A 21,128-nucleotide genomic window follows, 5' to 3' on the forward strand; every position below is an offset into this window, starting at 1 on the left:
TTGGCGTGTCATACATACGCTATTTCATGAGATCAGTCTGAGTGATGTGTCGTTCATGAACGGTGAGAGTCAGTTCCCATTTGAGAGCCGATTTTCCTTTTTGTATATTAATACAGAACAATATTATTATCCACTTTGTATTGTTTTTAATTTTCTTTGCTGATACTTCGCTGCAGTCATCAAGTCTAAATAATGAAGCAATACATTGTAGTTTAAACACATTTTAGGTGGCAGTCCTTAAAGGTGAAGACAAAGCACTCCTTAAACAAAGTATGCAAAGTATATAAACATTTATTAGCCCAGACTTTGTAGTTTTACGAGCCCCGATTCAATCATTATAATTGTACCATGCAATTACATTAAGAAACATTCATGAACTCTTTTCACACAAGTATTTTCTATCAGTTCACTTCAAAGTCACATATTTGAACTTGCCATCAAGCTGCTCTACACTAATGAGACTAGACAACTCGATATCGATAAACACACATACATGTGATATTATACACAATTCTGGACCTTTAACTAAAGAACAAACCACCAAACCCTCTTCACATAATTACACAGTCATTGAGAGTAAATGGACACAAACCCGGTAAGAGCTCATGCAGTGAAGCATCCTTGGTAACCGAAAGAACAACAGTATATAAATTGTGTGTTTTTTTGTTTTGTTTTTTGTTCAGCCAGGTGTGTGTGTGATGTCTCTGTTGTTGATCACAGCTTTACAATCTCACACAGAGAAACTGAGGAACCATCAGGAACCTCAAATCCAGCATAGAGAGACCCAGTGAATTTTTGAGTGAATGTGTGTAAGTGTGTTAGTGTGTTTGTGCCAGAGACGCTGTAGAAGGAGAGAATGCCGGCAGACTCATCCACATACACTCCAAATCTATTTGAGGAACCTGAAGTTATGCCAGTTTCCTTACTATCATGGCAGACAGAGAAGCCGTCATTAGAGCAGTTCAGATTCCAGGAGTTTTCATTGAATCCAAACCAACAGTTTTCTTTCACTCCTTTCCTGCTGATCTCTTTATATGCCACTGATATATTAGCATCTCCACTCAGTTTAGCCTCCCAGTAACAGCCTCCAGACAGACTCTCTCTACACAGAACCTGACAACACCCATCAAATCTCTCTCGATGATCAGGATATGACTGGGACTCTTTCACAGATGTCACCTTTCTGTTCTTCTCAGACAGAATGAGATGATTGTTTGCTGTGTTTGGATCCAGTGTGAGATCACAGGCATCTGAACACAAGGAGAGAGACATTTATAACACAACAATAATTACTAAAGCTGTGTATTTGTGTGTGTACAGGTTTGGCTATACTTATAAGGGCCAAATGTCCTCGCTTTTATAGTGAAATATTCTGAGAACCGACTCAGGGGACATTTTCCTTGCTAGTTAAAAACACTTAAAGGGGTGATGAATTGAGAAATCAACTTTCCCTTGAGCCTTTGATATATAAAAGTTAATTGTGATATAAGAATATCCTGTAAGTTCCAGAGCTGAAATTGTTCTTGTTAGTCAAAGAAAAGCTTTTATAGACACCAGGCCCAGAAAACGAGAGATCTCAGAATATGTCGACCACTGACGTCATAGGATGCAGAAGCACCGCCTCAAGCCCACCGACACGTGGAGCTAAACGGGTCGCTACCAAGCAATAAACATGCCGGTTCCAGCTCACATGCGTAAGACATGGCGTGTTTGTTCGCTTCATTTCACTGCAGAATCAATTGAAAACAAGACACAGGTCGAGACTGGATTTGCAGACATATTGAGATTAAAACACAATGCTATGCCTTCTATATTGGATCCGACAGGAATGGTGCAACACACACTTATGTGAGTAAAACATTTAAAATCTCTTTTCATAGTTCTACATTTTATCAATAAGTTTTGATTTCCTTGCTATTGCTGTTCTGTTTTTTCTATTTTGTAAATTGCTTAGTGGGGTCACGCCTTACTCTGAAACTTTCTCTTATGTATAGGCAAGAGTATGTTAAAGGGAGGGTTGTTTTGGGACATTTATACTCAGGATTTGACCATATATTTTGCACTGATGGGATTTATAAACATTTTGAATGAGCCTACGCCACGCAGGATAATTTAACACAGCAGGATAAGGGGAGAAAATTGACTGTGGTTACTTGGAACATGAAAGGATTAAATCACTCAGTTAAAAGGGACAAGGTATTGGCACATCTAAGGATGTTATCTAGTGATATAATTTTTCTCCAAGAAACGCACCTAAATAAAAATGAATACATCAAGCTAAGTTGTTTATGGATCGGTCAAACTTATCACTCTACTTGTGCAGTTAGATCAAGAGGGGTGGCCATACTCTTCAGGAAGGGCACACCATTCACTCATAAGATAACTATCGCAGATAAGGAAGGAAGGTATTTAATAGTTATTGGAGATTTATATTCATTACCCATAACACTGGTTAATATTTCGCTCAGATCCCTGACATGTCGCAAACAAGTTTACTCATTGCAGGTGACTTGAATTTAGTTTTGGAATCATATCTGGATAGAGCATCATCCCATAGAGCACCACCTTCTAATTCCAGCATTTTTATGAAGGAATATTGTAATAATTCTAATTTGTTTGATTTTTGGAGAATTTTTAACCTTCAGGACAGAGCATACTCTTTTCATTCTAATGTTCACAATGTATATACTAGAATTGATTATTTCTTGGCTGATGTTAAATTGGTGCCACTTGCTAGTAAGGTTGCATATCATGATATAGTGATTTCAGATCATGCTTCTCTCTCATTCTCTTTAACCCTCTCGAGTCCGCCGTTGCGCCGGCGTGATTGGCTTGCTTTTTTTTAATCAGTGCCAAAGAGACTCAAATAACTCTGTCGTTTTCTATCATTCAGGCAAGTGTTATACATCATTATAATCTGTTAAGTTTCTATTTTTTGTGTACAGTCACAATAAAAACAAATTGTTGTGCTTTTTGCAAAATAAAGAAATCAAACATGATGCGCGATCTGCAGCCTCTCTGTCAAAGACATTCATTCTGATTGTCTTCAGAAAATGACCTCTAGCTTAGTGAATACTTGTCTCACAAACATGAGGCATATGTCTAAAGAAACGCTGAAATGTCCTCCATTCTCCTCATGAAGACTCACGACTAAACAACATCCCTTTTAGTTCATAAGTGTGCAGATGAGTAGAAATATTGATAGATTTTCATATGTCTGTGTCAAATTTCTATACAGAGAAGTGTTATTTCAATCTGTTGTGTTTTCAGTTCATACTGGCAGCCGGAGGGCGTTCCGTGCACATGTAGTCCATATATAGCACGCATGAAGAAGATACCATGTGACATTCTCTCTGACATAAACAGCTTCCAGAAATTGCTCTAACATGCAGATAGACACGTCTGAAGATAATAAACACACAATCGCGACAATATATGGCTTATTTGTGTTATTTAAACCATGTTGGCTTGGCTATTTATAACGTTTGACTTGTGATATAAAGTTTGGAGTAAAAACATGGTTTTAATCTCATTAATTGTTGTGTTTTGATACATTGGTGTAATAAATCATAAATTATGGTTTAATATATCATAAATTGTTGTGGCAGATAATACAGATAATATGTTTTAAGTTATCTGGTCTACCTTTATGAAACTCTGCACTGTGCCCAAGCAGAATTTCCCTGTAGATCTGAAAATTCAGCTTTTGTCCCCGTTATGATTGAATCACAGGACCGGATACCAGTAATTTGCCAAAAGATCTCTTTTTATTATTTTATATATCAGACATAGTTGAGACATTAAAAAGTTATTGTCTCATGCCAGCTGTATGTTTCTCCATTCCTCCATTTCTCTCCCCTCTCCCTTCTTCATCCTCTCTTCGTCCCTCGTCCATCTCTCATCTCGTCTCGTCTCTCCTCTGAGTCTCTTATCTGAGGCTGGACACTCAATTTGAATATTATATATACTACTAACAGAGGATCTCACTAGGAAGAGACTTCCATAGAAGGAAGAGAAACATGCGTCCTATGTTTAAAATAGAGCGTATACATCATGCTTACATCAGTTGCACAATCCACTTTCCTTATAAAGAATCAGTTGACAATACATCAGGAACAGATGCATGCTACTGTGTGCATCAGTGGAAACATGTTCTATAAGAGTGCACATTCCTGTAACAAATATAGCTCATCCAAGTCTCTCCTTGGGACACAATGTTCAACACAGTCTGACTTTACATTGTACATTATACAAATAATTATGAAAAATAATACAACATAATAATACTAAATAAAAATAACATTAAACAATAAAATTTCGATCTTCATTCCCCTTGGGGACATTCAAGTTAACTTACTAACTAACTAACTAAGCAAAAACTCACTTCATTTTGATTTCCCCCCCCAGCAATTTTTACTTATCTAGTAAATTAATCTTGATTTAAGAATTTTAAATATTTGGACTGGAAACAAGAAAAAAAAACAAATAAGAAGAGCATTTTTTGCAGTGTAGTCAAATCTTTTGATGATTTAAAATATAATAGGCCTTTGTTGACTACATTCCAAATAAAAGAAACTACAAAAAATATATATTTCCTTTGCTCTGTTGCTCTCTGTCACATAGGCCTACCTGAAGCTCATTCATTATGCAGCTCATTAATGCGGGCTATTATGTCCTTTGTTATCTCTGGAGCTATCTCATCATTATTCATTAGATATCATTCATTATGCAGCTCATTAATGTGGGCTATTATGTCCTTTGTTATCTCAGGTGCTATCTCATCATTATTCATTAGATATCACGCCTCCTTGCATATTGGCTTTGTGAAGAGAAACTGTCTTACAATTTTAAATCAGTGTATTGTTTTATGTGAATGAGTAGGCTCAAAGATTCTCACACCAGTATAAAGAAAAAACTCTATGGAAATACAAGATGGAGTCAAAAGTCTTGTGAACACATATCTATTGTGTGTTTTGAGGCCTTAATTTTAAAACAAAGTTTTTGTTTTTTCAAAAACCGTGCATAAACATTTTTCTCTCAAAAATACAAGCATGTACATTCATGTTGCTCACATATTCTGGTAGCCCAGTTTGTGCTGAATACAGTGTAATTACACTTTGCCATTAATGTATTTATAAGCAACTGAAAAAAAACACAGATGTAAGAGCATGTAAAAACTTCTAAAGAGCCCCAAAAGAGCTCAGACTCCAGAGGGTTAAATCTAGCTAACTTGCCTCATTTTGACAGGATATGGAAACTGGACCCACAGTTTTTAAAGGAACCACAGTTTTGCAATTTTATAAGAAAACTAAATCATTTTTTCTTTGAGATGAATGATTGTTACATTCCATGTGTTTTCTTGTATGGTTCGGCGGGGGTGGGGGTGGGGGTGGGGGGGGGGGGCTTGTTGTCTTTTCCATTGTTCTTGTTTTGCTTTATCTAGGGAATCACAGCAGACGAACGCTATACTATTGTCACTACGCAAGGAGGAGGGACGTTCGACGTAACGAGTGACGTCGACCAATCAGCGGACGTGCCGGCATGATAAGAGGCCCCATTTCTTGTGAATGGGCAGTGAGGGGATTCATACGAACTCTCACTCATTTGTCTTATCTGTGACTATCAAGTACCCTGATCATATGTTGCAGTTTGTGCATAGTTATTGCCGAGTTAACACTCCTTTGAGGTTTGTTCATTATCATGTTAGTGACACACTAGTTGCGTCTGAGAGTGTTTGTCGCTGTTCCTCGCAGGTGTTTGAGATCAACGTGAATCAGTACGTGTATGAGGCCTAGGCATGTTAACCATCCGGTAGAGTTGATTCCCTTTGTTAAGCTTTAGTTGCCTGTTTATTTAGTTCTATTTAGGTAGATAGTTTTCTTATTGTTATTTAGTTAGAAAGGGAGATCGCCCTCAGTTGTAATCTTGTATTGTATTTAGCGTAGTTTATTTTGAGCGTCGTATACGCTGAAGATCTCGGTTTTGTTTCTACATTTTTCTTTCGTTAGTTAGTATTAGAGGTTTGGGTTAGTAATGATTGGGGTTTTGTTTTGATTGTTTCATTGATTTGGGCGACTCTCTTGTTATCATTGTTTCAGTTCTTCTACCTTTTCTTATATATGTTATCTGTTTTGGTAACTTATTATTTTATGGAAATAAACCTTTTCAATGCTGTTAATTCAGTCTGTTGATTCTATTTGCTGCCTGCACACCTCAACAGTTGCATCTCACAGAAGTGTTGCGTCATCATCCCTTTAACATCTCCTAAGCACGTAACAATGATCTTCCTGGAATGTCCCCCTCAATATTGTGGGAAAACATGAAAGCTTATATCAGGGGTTGTATTATTTCTTTTAAGGCTGCTAGAAAGAAAAGAAAAAGGGCTGAGTTGGCAGATCTGGAACAACAAATTAATAGATTGGATAAAGAAAATGCGGTGTTCCCATCCATGGAGATCTATAAGAAGATCCTTTTATTAAGGTTTAAATACAATCAGATTCTCTCGGATCGTATAACTAGGGGATATTTATTTACACAACACATTTTTTTTTTAATTTGATGAAAAATCTCATAAATTATTGACTAGACAAATTAAGAAAGTGGAAAGTGATCATACTATAAGCAAAGTTAAGTCAGAAAAAGGTGTTATATTAACATCTCATAAGGACATTAATAGAAGATTCAAACAATTATATGAGGAATTATACTCCTCTAGGGCCTTAATCAATGACCTGGCTGTAAAAAAACTTCTTGGATAGTTGTGACCTCCCTACTCTAGTTCAGAAAGATCTTGACTTCCTCAATGCTGAACTTTCATTCTCAAAAATACGAGATACAATTGGGTCAATGAAGTGTGGAAAGGCCCCTGGCCCTGATGGGTACCCTAGTGAATTCTACAAATAATTCCGTGATCTTTTTTCACCTTATTTATTTAGTATACCCATGCGAATACTGTGGGCATTTTGCCTCCTACTTTAAATGAGGCCACCATAACAGTATTACTGAAAAGGTTAAAGATTACAATAAGCAAAATTTCATTATATACTGATGATATCCTGTTATATATTACTAAACCCCAGTTTACTATTGAAAGAATTTTAGAAATCCTCTCTCATTTTGATACATTCTCAGGGTACAGGATAAACTGGTCTAAGAGCGAATTAATGGCTATAAAAAGGTACGCGATCTTTCTGTTTCACAAAACTTTCCTTTTAAAATAACACAGCATAAATTTACTTATCTAGGAATTGAGGTTATGAAGGATTTCCAGTCACTATTCAAAGCTAACTTCTGAGCTGGATTCAATCATTATTCCTTACTTGGGGGATTATAAAGCCCATAGAATAAGCAAAGCTCACCTTTGTAAACCCAAAGCTGTAGGTGGATTGGCACTCCCTAACTTCTCTCTTTATTATTATCTATATCACAGGAAAGTATTATATGAAAATAATAATGATATGAAAGTAACATGGCATATATTAAATAGATTAATCAGACAAGGAGCTACAAAGGCAATGTATCCTGAATATTTCAATGACAATAAATGTGTAATTCACAACATGAATGATAAAGCTAATGGCTTCAATAGTTTTTTTGTAAATGTTGGTCCAGAGTTGGCGGCAAAAATTCACGATAAAGGAGCTTCTCAAAGAAATACAAGTATTGAAAAAAATCCATATTCTATTTTTCTAGCTGCAACAAATGTACAAGAGGTGACAAACATTGTTCTCAAGTCCAAAAGTAAGTTATCTAGAGATTGCCACGACATTGATATGGTATTAGTCAAAAGGGTAATCAACAACATAGCAACACCTTTAACTCATATCTGCAACTTATCTTTCCAGTCAGGTCAATTTCCCCCAAAAATGAAAATTGCCAAAGTAATACCTATATTTAAAAGTGAGAATACAGTACAGTTTTACAAATTATCGACCAATTTCCCTACTGCCTCAGTTTTCGAAAATTCTTGAAAAACTCTTCGATTCACGTCTTGAAAAGTTTCTTGATAAGCATCAAATAATTGATGAAGGGCAATATGGTTTCAGGACAAAAATAACAACTTCTATGGCAATAGTTGATGCAATAGAGGACATAATACGTGCATTTGATGAAAAGAAAAATGCTGTGGGTATTTTTATTGATTTGAAGAAAGCTTTTGACACAATTAATCATGCATTCTTATTTGAAAAATTAGAACAGTACGGTATCAGAGGGGTCGCTGGGAACTGGTTAAGAAGCTATCTTATAGAAAGAGTTCAGTTTGTACAAATGGGAACGTATACATCTAATAAACTTGGCATTGTTTGTGGTGTCCCCCAGGGCTCAGTACTGGGGCCAAAGTTGTTCAATTTATACATAAACGATATTTTTAAGGTTTCCCAGTTACTAAAACTTATACTTTTCACAGATTACACCAATATATTTTACAACCCCAAATCAGAAAAAGTTGGGACAGTATGGAAAACGCAAATAAAAAAAAAGAAGTGATTTTTGAGTGAGTAAGTGAGTAAATTTACTTTGACTTATTTCATTGCAGACAATATGAACAACTTCATGGTCATTTGTAAATATGCATCCTTTCCTGTCATTCAGACCTGCAACACATTTAAAAAAAAGTTGGGACAGGAGCAATTTAGGGCTAGTAATGAGGTAAAATGGTTAAATAATGATGTGATTTGAAACAGGTGATGTCAACAGGTGATTGTAATTATGATTTGGTACAAAAGCAGCATCCAAGAAAGGTCTAATCCTTTAGGAGCAAAGATGGGCAGAGGATCGCCAGTTTGCCAACAAATACGTGAGAAAATTATTGAAATGTTTAAAAACAATGTTCCTCAAAGAAAGATAGAAAGAAATTTGGATATTTCACATTCAACAGTGCATAACATAATTAAAAGATTCAAGGAATCTGGAGGAATTTCAGTGCGTAAAGGACAAGGGCGCAAGCCTAAGCTGAACAACCGTGATCTCCGATCCCTCAGGCGGCACTGCATCAAGAATCGTCATTCATCTATAAGCGATATCACCACATGGGCTCAGGACTACTTTGGCAAACCTTTGTCAAGTACCACAATACGTAGTTACATCCACAAATGCCAGTTAAAACTGTACTGTGCCAAAAGGAAGCCCTATGTTAACAGTGTCCAGAAGCGCCGTCGACTTCTCTGGGCTCGGAGGCATCTGGGATGGACCATCACACAGTGGAAACGTGTACTGTGGTCAGATGAATCAGTATTTCAGGTAGTTTTTGGGAGGAATGGACGCTGTGTGCTCCAGACCAAAGAAGAAAAGGATCATCCAGACTGTTACCAGCAACAAGTCCAAAAGCCAGGGTCTGTCATGGTATGGGGTTGTGTCAGTGCCCTTGGCAAAGGTAACTTGCACTTCTGTGAAGGCACCATTAATGCTGAAAAGTACATAGAGATTTTGGAGCATAATATGCTGCCTTCAAGAAGACATCTTTTCCAGGGACGTCCATGCATATTTCAACAGACAATGCAAAACCACATTCTGCACACATTACAAAGTCCTGGCTGCGGAGGAAGAGGGTACGGGTACTTGACTGGCCTGCCTGCAGTCCCGACCTGTCTCCAATAGAGAATGTGTGATGCATTTTGAAGTGCAAAATGCGACAACGAAGACCCCGTACTGTTGCCCACCTTAAGACTTGTTTGCAGGAAGAATGGGACAAAATTACACCTGAAACACTTCATCACTTGGTGTCTTCAGTCCCTAAACGTCTTTTAAGTGTTGTGAAAAGGAATGGCAACATTACAAAGTGGTAAATGCTTTACTGTCCCAACTTTTTTTGAAATGTGTTGCAGGTCTGAATGACAGGAAAGGATGCATATTTACAAATGACATGAAGTTGACCAGACAAAACATGAAATATTTTGTGTTCATATTGTCTGCAATGAAATACAAGTCAAAGTAAATTTAGAAATCACTTTTTTTTTTTTTTTGCATTTTCCATACTGTCCCAACTTTTTCTGATTTGGGGTTGTACAGTAGTTATAATTATAATGAACTTATAGGTACTGTAAATGAGGAGCTAGATAATATAAAGAAGTGGATGGATGCTAACAAATTGTCGCTTAATTTAAGTAAGACCAAAGTAATGATGTTTGGCAACCTAAAAATTAACTCAGAGTTACCAATTATGATTGAAGGTGTCCAAATCGAGAAAGTAAACGAGTATAAATTCTTGGGAGTTGTAATGGACAATAAATTATCATGGAAAGCCCACGTAAGACACATAAAAACTACAATTTCAAAATGCCTCTCAATAATAAATAAAGTAAAATATGATCTTGATCAAAATTCACTACGTACATTATACTGTTCCTTGGTACTCCCTTACCTCACATATTGTGTTGAGGTGTGGGGAAATACTTACCAATCCACAGTTAATCCAATAGTTATTTTACAGAAACGTGCTATGAGAATCATCCATAAAGTCGGTTTTCTTGAACACACTCATAATTTATTTCTTTACTCCAAGCTCTTAAAATTTCTTGACCTTGTAAAATATTACACACTAATCATTTTATTTAAAGCATTCAACAATTTATTACCATGTAATTTGCAAGGCTTGTTTACAATCAAAGAGAGAATTCATAATTTAAGAGGATATGGAGATTTTAAATTACCTAATGTCTGAACCACTCATAAAAGCTTTTGTGTGTCTATACGTGGTGTGAAACTTTGGAACAGTTTGGATATACACTGCAAACAATGCCAAAATATCAATATATTCAAGATGCAATACAAACACAAGGTCTGGTCACAATATATAGAGAGATTGTCTTAACATGATCTCAATATTCCATCCTGCAGTGCTGGTTTGTGCTTGTCATTTTTAGTTATTTCTTTTTTTTTTTTTTTTTTTACCATTGTTGGTATGTGCTGTCCTTACCAGTGTTGGTATCTGTAAAATGTCCTTACCATTGTTGGTATCTTATAGTTATTATTGCAATCTAATTATTAAGTTAGCAAAGATAAAACAGTTACTTTTCGTCCTCAAGTGTAATGATATGAAGTAATGGTCCAATGAAAAAAAAAGGAAGCTTATTATATTATGTTATATGATTTATGAGAAATGGGGGTGGGATTAAAAAAGTTTTCTTCTTCCCACTCCTTTTTGGGAAAATGGGAAAATAACTTTGCACATTACATATAAGTCTTTTGTGGGGGGGTTTTTTGTGTGTTTTTTTTTTTGTTATTATTTTTATTTGTGGATTAACCGCACAAACTGTCCAAAAAAGATGTAAATTATGTTTCTTTGTGTTAAAATGTTCACTTGCCCAAAATAAATAAATAAATAATAATAATAATAAAAAATTATTGTGCTCTTCATACTATCATAATGTGATTAGATCACAACTTTACACACTCCACTTGGATCCAGATGGAAAGAGAAGCATGTATCCTGTATGATATTGGGGCGGTGATCTTGTCTCCTATAAAAATAGCTAAACTGGCCTATACTATTAATTGTATAATCCATAGTACTATTCGCATTTGGAAGCAGATTAAATAAAAATGTGTAATCTTTCCTTTTACCAATTGGAGGGAACCCCTCATTTACTCCTTCTACTATGGACTCTGCTTTCACAAAGTGGAGAGATTTGGGCATTCAAACTATTGGTGATCTATTTATTGATGGTTCTTTTGCTTCCTTTAGTCAGCGGATCCAAATGGAAAGAGAAGCATGTATCCTGTATGATATTGGGGCGGTGATCTTGTCTCCTATAAAAATAGCTAAGATGGCCTATTAGGGCTGTCATTTTTGAGAAAAATCTAATTTGAACGGATATCAAATATCAAGCAATGTATTCAAATATATTCGAAAATCTACGAGCGCCGTCCCCAACCGAGAAAAAAACAAACAAAAAACACAACAACAACAACACTGTAACGGAGATTCAATCACAAATTTATTAACAGTCTGACAGTCATTAAAGGGTTACTTCAGTGGTTTAGCATTAAGCTTTGTATTTAAACTATATATACGATTGGTATCATCACTCTGTCTCCTCTCCACCAATCAGCTGGTGTGTGGTGGGCGTACTGGCGCAATATGGCTGCCGTCGCATCATCCAGGTGGATGCTGCACATTGGTGGTGGTTGAGGAGATTCCCCCCTTCTATGTAAAGCGCTTTGAGTGCCTAGAAAAGCGCTATATAAATGTAACAAATTATTAATTATTATTATTAATTATACTGGGTCATTTATGTAGTAGAAATGCGAAATTATTTTTGAATTTGGTGCCTTCTAGACATGTGAATTAAAGACAACAACTCCCAGAATGCACTTGCTTCGCTGCCCTACGAGGCCACTCTGTACACCGTCGTTTTGATCTTCATAGTAATACAATAATTTTGTTCAGTTAGTGAATAAACACTACAATTAAAAACTGAACGTGTCTTTTCAATAAAGTGTGAGTGAGCCGAACGAAAGTCACGGCACAGACGCAGCAGTGTCAGATTTCCTTCATCACGAAGAGCTCAGGTAACGTGAAGCGCCAGTCTGGCACGTTTTCAGATCGCATATGGAAGCTAAACTATACCAGGAATTCATTGAAAAGTTGAAACACTCACTTTGGTCTGCATCGCACCGTTATGATTGTCCGTTCGGCCGTCTGTGTCTTACATTCTGTGCGTGAGATCTCTTCCCTGTGGGCGGGTTGATAACATGCGGAACAGCTCCATCTAGTGGCTGTAGTCTTTAGCCTCTGGCCAAAAAATCCTCCGATGACGCAGGAATTTTTCCAGAAATAAAATGCATAATTCTCTTGTCTCAGGGGGATATGAGGGGGGAAAGTACCATCATTTGAATATACTACCAGGTTTCTACTGATACAAAGCCTAATGCTAAATCACTGAGGTTACCCTTTAACAGGACTCCATAGCCTGTCTGGAAAAACAAATTGTTAACTTAATGTTTGAAACAGCAGGTTATCAACTTAATCGATATGAAGTGCCACTATGCATAGCCAATCACAACACAAGGCTACATGGAAAAAAACAGTATCAGAACAGGCACAAACAATAACGTGACAACTTAAACAGCAGCAGGAGAACGGCCTATAGCCTCATTCATTTCTTTATATTGTTTGCTAGAAACACTAATCTATCAACTTGATCTGGAACAAGTGCGGCTCTCTTTTTGTTGACGATGTTCCCCGCGGTGGAGAACACCCGTTCGGAGCGCACAGACGTGCCTGGCACACACAGGTATTTGCGCGTCAATGTTGAGAGAAGTGGTTATCTTTAACGGTTACTTTACCATCTATGGTGTAGAACCCAAAATGTTTCCAGAAACTACTTTTAAGATGGGTTGGGGTCGTAATTGTCTGCTCAGGCTGGCCGTTCTGAGAGTTATCTTCCATTTTCAAAACAGACTGGCTATAATTCGCTTGATTTGGTCATGGGCCTATGCTAAAATACGTTTAGAGCGCCCTCTATTGGATGGGATGGCAAACAATAAAAAACAAACGGTCTAATCATAGACTGTAAAAAATGCGCTACATGGCACTTTAAAAACCGGATAGGTTATTTATAGTTCGATTACAGATAATTCACGTCATGTTTGAATGCATATTCGAATATCGAATAAAAAGTGACAGCCCTATGGCCTATACTATTAATTGTATAATCCATAGTACTATTCGCATTTGGAAGCAGAATCAAAATCAAAATTTGTAATCTTTCCTCTTACCAATTGGAGGGAACCCCTCATTTACTCCTTCTACTATGGACTCTGCTTTCACAAAGTGGAGAGAATTTGGCTTTCAAACTATTGGTGATCTATTTATTGATGGTTCTTTTGCCTCATTTAGTCAGCTGCAGGCACAATACGGTTTGCATAAAAACTATTTTTTTCCAATATTCGCAGCTCAGGGATTATGTCAGAAAGCATTTGCCTTGTCTGAATGAGGCTTCTTCTGCAAAGTTTGATGAGCTCTTAAATCTTGGGAATGGGGTTAGGCACTTGATCTCTCTACTGTATAACTCACTACTATCGACAACTTCACCTTCTACACAGAATAAAAGATCACAGTGGGAGCAGGAAGTAGGGGGGGATTAGTGACAAACTATGGGTTAATGCATTAGAGACTATTCATACATGCTCTGTTAATTCTGGGCACTGCCTTATTCAATTTAAGATTATTCATCAACACCATTACTCTAAAACAAAGCAGAATATATATATATTTTTAGATGTTTCCCCAATATGTGATAAATGTCAGACAGAGGAAAACACTCTCCTGCATAGCTATGCTCTTTGCTCCAAGTTAATTCCATTCTGGACTAATATTTTTCAAATGCAGTCAGAAATGTTACATGTTGAATTAGAGCCTGATCCCACTTGTGGTGATATTATCTCAAATAACCTCACTTTTCAAAAATCGCAACAACAGTTCATGTCCTATGGGATTATTATTGCAAATAAACTAATACTAAAGTTCTGGAAGAACTTAAATTGTGGTTGGATGAAATGGTAAAGTTATTACATTTGGAAAGAATTTGTTTTTCTTTGTTAAACAAGCTGGATCAATTTGATAAAATTTGGTTTCCCCTTCTCCACTACCTTGATACCGTGGCTTGAGTAACTGTGTAACATTGATTGTCCCATTAATGTGATATAAGTCCCTAGGGTGGGTAGTATGGGGATTGTTCTGCTTTGTTGTTGTTTTTTATTGTATTATCTGTTTGTGTGTTTCTTTCTTATGTTTATAATGAGGAATCATAAAAGCTATGTACAATGTTTGTCGATTTGTTGGATTCCCTAATGAAAAGATTCTAAACACAAATATGTCTAAAGCCATTCTAGACATAGAAACAATATTTTTACTTTTTATCATGTAGAGAGGTCTGAACACAAGGGACATTTATAACACAACAACAATCACAAAAGTGTGTGTGTGTGTGTGTGTGTGTGTGTGTGTGTGTGTGTGTGTGTGTGTGTGTGTGTGTGTGTGAGTGCGCGTGTATGAGAGAGTGTGTGTGTGAGTGTGCGTATATGAGAGAGTGTGTGTGTGTGACAGAGAGAGAGAGTGTGTGTGTGTGTGTGTGTGTGTGTGACAGAGAGTGTGTGTGTGTGTGTGTGTGTGTGTGTGTGTGTGTGTGTGTGTGTGTGTGTGTGTGTGTGTGTAGACATACATTTGTGTACTCCTGCTGTAATCCTGATCTCTCCTCCATGACCCACACTAGAAAACACACACAGTGATAGTTAATCAGTGAACACACACACACACACACACACACACACACACACACACACACACACACACACACACACACACACACACACACACACACACACACACACACACACACACACTCCCTTTCTCTCTCTCTCTCTCTCTCTCTCTCTCTCACACACACACACACACACACACACACACTCCCTTTCTCTCTCTCTCTCTCTCTCTCTCACACACACACACACACACACACACACACACACTCCCTTTCTCTCTCTCTCTCTCTCTCTCTCTCTCTCTCTCACACACACACACACACACACAAATATAGTCTTCCATTGAAAGAGATCAAAGGGATGTCTCTAGACAGAAGTGTCATAGAAACATGAGGTTGGGGTCGTTTGACTCGAGCAGAAACAGCGAATCACAAATTACCCTTTACTACTTCCTAGCCACGCCCTAGCAACCATTATCAGGCACCCTAGCAACCCGAACCCAAAGATGAATATCTTCTAATCTGAAAGTCATAGAAGGACTGCGGTTGGTTTATATCGTTCATACTGACAAGCAGCCTTTGGCGGATCATCATTGGCAGCTCCCAAGCCACTCCTTAGCAACCAAACAGAGTACCCTAGCAACCATTTAGCAAGAACCGTATCTCTGCATTAGAACGTCGTAGAAACATGGGGGTACAGAGTTGGGGGCTCTTTTGACACATGTTAGCATACAGGACTTCCAACATGCTAGCAGTGACTAGTTACATGCTAATAGTGATTAGCTAAGTGTTAACTCAGGCTAAAAACTCCATAGTAACCATCTGTAACCATCTACCAACCACCTAGCAACACCATAGCAACCCCACAGAACTCCCTAGCAACTGCCTAGCAACCCCCCCAGAATACTTTAGCAACCACCTAGAATACCCTAGCAACCATCTAGTAACACCATAGCAACCACCCAGAACATGCTAGCAACACCCTAGCAACCACCCAGAATACCTTAGCAACCGCCTAGTAACCCCCCAGAACTCCCAAGCAACAGCCCAGAATACCTCAGCAACCACCCAGAACACCCTAGCAACTGTCCAGAACATCTAGCAACTGCCTAGCAACCACTAAGAATACCATAGCAACTGCCTAGCAATGCCCTAACAACCACCCAGAGCACCCTAGCAACCACCTAGCACCCACCCAGAATACCTTAGTAACCAACTAGTAACTGCCCAGAACACCCTATAAACCACCCACAATACCCTAGCAATGCCCTAGGAACCACCCGGAATACCTTAGCAACTGCCTAGTAATCACTCAGAACACCCTAGCAATAACCCAGAATACCTTAGTAACCAACTAGCAACTGTTCAGAACACCCTACCAACTGCCTAGCAACCATCCAGAATACCCTAGCAACTGCCTAGCAATGCCCTAGAATCCACCCAGAGCACATTGGCAACACCCTAGCAACCACCCAGGACCCCATAGCAACCACCCAGAATACCTTAGTAACCAACCAGCAACTGCCCAGAATACCCACACAACCGTCTAGCAATACCATAGCAACCACCCAGAACACCTTAGAAATGCCCTAGCAACAACCCAGAATAGTTTAGTTTAGTGTAGTTTATTTATTTATTTAACAGGGACCATGCACAACACAAATTTTGTGCCAGAGTTAGCTAAATAGCTCATTTGCATCTGTGGTCCCTGGGCAGGATGATGTTCAATACAATTACAGCATTCAATTACAATCCAAGAGAGAGGGGAAAAAAGGAGTAAATACACAAATAACAATATCATATATCATCACAAATGTTAAATCACATAAATAAAAAATAAAAAAATACACATATACATATATATATATACATACACACACACATATATACATACATATACACATATATATACACATACATACATACACAAAAAAATAAAAAAAAAATAATGATCAGATGATTGCTTTTTCTTAAACCATGGTTTTAGTTCTGTTTTAAAAGTACTAAATGATGTACACTCTCTAATATGAACAGGCAATGAGTTCCATCTTTCTGCTGCTCTATATGAGAACGCTGATTGTCCAAAGGTAGTTTTCTTAAATTTAACTGAACAATCGCCTCTAACGGATGCCCTGGTTTCCCTAAGGTTGTCTTTACAGAAAGTCATACAATGTTTAAGAGGTGGTGGCGCAAGATCAGGAATTAATTTATACATCAAACACATATCTGCAAAGAATAAAAAAACTATCAAACGTCAATCATTTATAATGTCTGATGATAAGGCAGTGATGATAACTCCTTGTTTTTTTTATTTAAAACTTTCAGTTTGTTTATAGAGAATATATAATGGCTTCAATGTTGTTACACTTGCTTGAGACCAGCTTGTAGCACAATAAGATAAATGCGGAAAAATCATTAGCGTTATACGTTAGCAACCACCCAGGACACCCTAGCAACCGCCCAGAATACCTTAGTAACCAACTGGCAACAGCCCAGAACACCTTAGCAACAGCCTAGCAACCACCCATAGCACCTTAGCAACCAACTAGCAACCACTCAGGACACCCTAGCAACCACCCAGAACACTCTAGCAACAAAAAAGGAAAATAGTGCACCTTTGATGATCTGTTTTGCTAGTTTGAAAATATACAACTTTTATATACACAAACAATATACACCTTTGAAAACAACCAAAGCAAATAAAAAACTGTAATAGTACATTTTTATCAAATTGAAGTGAATAATCCTTACATATTATTTGACGGACAGGTGCAGTTTTTATGGACTTCAACAACAGAGCAACTATTACTGCCATTATAATACTTGGATTAGCCAGAACATCTTTAATATAACTCAGATTGTGTTCGTCTGAAAGAAGAAAGTCATTTACACCTCGGATGACTTGAGGGAAAGTAAATCATGGGCTAATTTTCATTTTTGGGTGAACTATCCCTTTTAGGGCGCTTTCACACCTACCTTGTTTGGTCCGTATTTTCAGACTTTTCAGTTTGGTCCGAATCAAAATTGCAGGTGTGAAACCTTCCCCGTACCACGGTCCGGACCAAACTGACGAAATTTGGTCTGACGAAAAGAGGTAGTCTCGGTCCGGATCAAACTGAACAAAGGTTCGGTTTGTCTCTAGTGTGAAAGCATTTTCTGTATGGTTCGTACTTTCAGACCATTTACAGGAAGTTCCAGTTCATGTTTAAATATTATAACGTTATTTTAAAATTAAATCTAGGCTACATTGATTATGAAAAGTGAAAATATGCGCAATATGTCAGAAGACAGAAAGTCAGAAATAATTTTGAACAAAATTTTGTATGATTTTGCTTAGAAAGCATTTCTTTAATGGGAATTTCGTTTTGTATTAATTGTATCTTAATTTTAATCAACGTTTAATCAGATAATTGCCTGGATTTAATAAATAAGAAGCAAATAGTCTATAGCAGACAATAATGGCGGGAGCGATCACATGCTTTGCACATGAACTGGAGCGCATCTCAAATAAACCGAAAGTCAGCAGATACTCGTCTCACAAACATGAGAAATATGTGTATATAAAGCTTGAAATGTCCACTTTTAAACGTGACGAAAAGAAAATAGTCAAGCAATGCGCACTTGTCACAGACACGTCAGGTTCCACCCTCCACCAATCACAGCGCACTCCATCCCCAGAGTACTGATCACTATCACCTGCACCTCATCATGGCACTCATCACCAGCACTACAAGAAGCACACGCACACAGCACTCCACGTCCGGTCTCGTTCGCATATACTGCTACCTATGCTTACCTCAAGGACTCTACCAGCGATACTACCTGTCTCCAGCATGTATCCCTCCTTCCGTGTTTCCTGTCTGCTGTGTGGGTGTGTTCCTGTCCGTCCCTCTGTCCTCCAGCGATCTCCAGTCTCCAGAAACCTCCAGGCTCCAGCGTCATTCCACCTTCGATACTAAAGACAGTAACTCTCTCTCTCATATCACCTTCCTATCTACCATCAACCGGTTTACTCACCTGCTCCACTTCCCATGCTCTACTGTGGTCAATAAACTACCATTCCTGTTAACATCTGTGTCTGCCTCCTGTCTACTTGTAACAGAAGACCGGACCCCAACCGAGACCCAGTATGAGCCAACCGGATCCCTTCCAGGAATTGGTAGATGCGCTTCGGCGCACATTTCCTCCACAACCCACTCCAGTTACTGTTCATTCACCTGCACCAGCGAACACCAACCCATCTGTCAACAACCCTCCTTCACTACCTCCGTATGCTAGTCCCATGGCCAAACCGGCGCCCTACTCAGGATCGGCGGAGAATTGCAGCGGCTTCCTGCTGCAATGCACACTGGTCCTGGAGATGCAGCCGCACTTGTACCCGAGCGACACTTCAAAGATCGCCTTCATTATATCTCAGCTCTGCGGCAATGCATTAATGTGGGCCGATTCCATCTGGTCACAACAAGGCGCGGTAACGCAGTCATACTCAGCGTTCATTTCCCACTTCCGGGAGGTGTTTGGGAAGCCTATCACAGATTCGTCAGCTGGTGAGAAACTTTACAATTTAAAACAGGGATCCATGTCTATTTACGATTATGCTTTGCAATTCAGAACGCTTGCAGCAGTCAGCGGATGGAATGAACAGGCGCTGATAACTACTTTTCGGCAAGGATTGGAACCTCGGGTACGGCTGCATCTCGCTGCATGCGAGGACTCCATCGGCCTTGAGAAGTTCATCCAGCATTCCATTCGCTGTGCCACTCGCATGCAGGCGTGCATCCAAGAGCACCAGGACCAGTATCCCTTCAACGTGCCCTTCCGCCGATCCGAGCCCGTCAGCACCCCAGAACCAGCCCACGAACCCATGGAGTTAGAGAACTCCCGACTAACCCCTGAAGAACGCCGCCGTCGGCTGACCCTACGTCTCTGTTTGTATTGTGGTGAGCCTGGGCATGTCATAGCTGCATGCCCCACACGACCTCCGCGACCCATGGTGAGTGCCATTATTCCTGCTGATCATAAAATTAAACCACTCACCACTGTCGTCACCCTTACTGCCGCTAATGTCTCCCTTTCAGTGGTCGCGCTCCTCGACTCGGGGTCAGCCGGCAACTTCCTGTCCGGTGCCATCTGCCGCCAGTTACGCCTCAAGACCACTCCGTCTCCGACCACCTACAGGATCAGCTCAATAACCGGAAGACCCCTCAGTCGCAAGCACGTCCGTACCGTGGCTGGACCAGTCACTCTTCAGGTCGGGCTTCTTCATCGGGAAGAGGCTCACATGCTGGTTCTGGAGGATTCGACCGCTGACGTGGTTCTGGGGCGCCCCTGTTTGGAGCAGCACAATCCTACCATCTCTTGGAAAACGGGCGAAATCCTGAAGTGGGGCGACACTTGCTTCTCACAATGTCTGACTGAGCTTCCTCTTCCATCCTCATCTCTGCCTGATCTGACTCTCTGTGCCACATCCATCGAAAGTCCAGTTGAACAACGCTCCGTCGATGTTCCCAAGTGTTACACCCCCTTCAGCGATGTCTTCTGCCCGCAACGGGCTTCCAAGCTGCCTCCACACCGGCCATGGGACTGTGCCATCGACCTGCTTCCGGGTGAACCAGTACCAAGGGGTAAGATATACCCACTATCCATCCCGGAGGAGAAGGCCATGGAGGAATACATCCAGGAAGCCCTCGTCCAAGGTTACATCAGGCCGTCTACTTCCCCTGCTGCATCCAGCTTCTTCTTCGTGGCAAAGAAGGACGGAGGCTTGCGGCCATGCATCGACTATCGTTCCCTCAACAAGATAACAGTTAAGTTCCGGTATCCCCTTCCTCTCGTCCCAGCAGCCCTCGAACATCTCCGTGGTGCCACTGTGTTCACCAAGTTGGACCTCCGCAGCGCGTACAACCTCATCCGGATACGTGAGGG

General features: G+C 39.3%; 1 protein-coding gene across 1 annotated transcript in view; it reads right to left on the minus strand.

Moving 5' to 3' along the window:
• Positions 1 to 274: 274 nt before the first annotated feature.
• LOC307126582 (NACHT, LRR and PYD domains-containing protein 3-like) overlaps positions 275 to 21,128 on the minus strand; it is an 81,930-nt gene continuing 61,076 nt past the window's right edge. Inside the window, exons 9-10 of the mRNA XM_079817178.1 lie at positions 15,165 to 15,211; positions 275 to 1,250 (exon numbers count right to left, since the gene is read on the minus strand). Coding sequence (XP_079673304.1) covers positions 715 to 1,250; positions 15,165 to 15,211 — 583 coding nt within the window. The 3' untranslated portion in view covers positions 275 to 714. The remainder of the gene's footprint in view (positions 1,251 to 15,164; positions 15,212 to 21,128) is intronic.

This window comes from Gobio gobio, assembly GCF_949357685.1.
Source record: "Gobio gobio genome assembly, chromosome: 5".
Lineage (NCBI taxonomy): Eukaryota > Metazoa > Chordata > Actinopteri > Cypriniformes > Gobionidae > Gobio > Gobio gobio.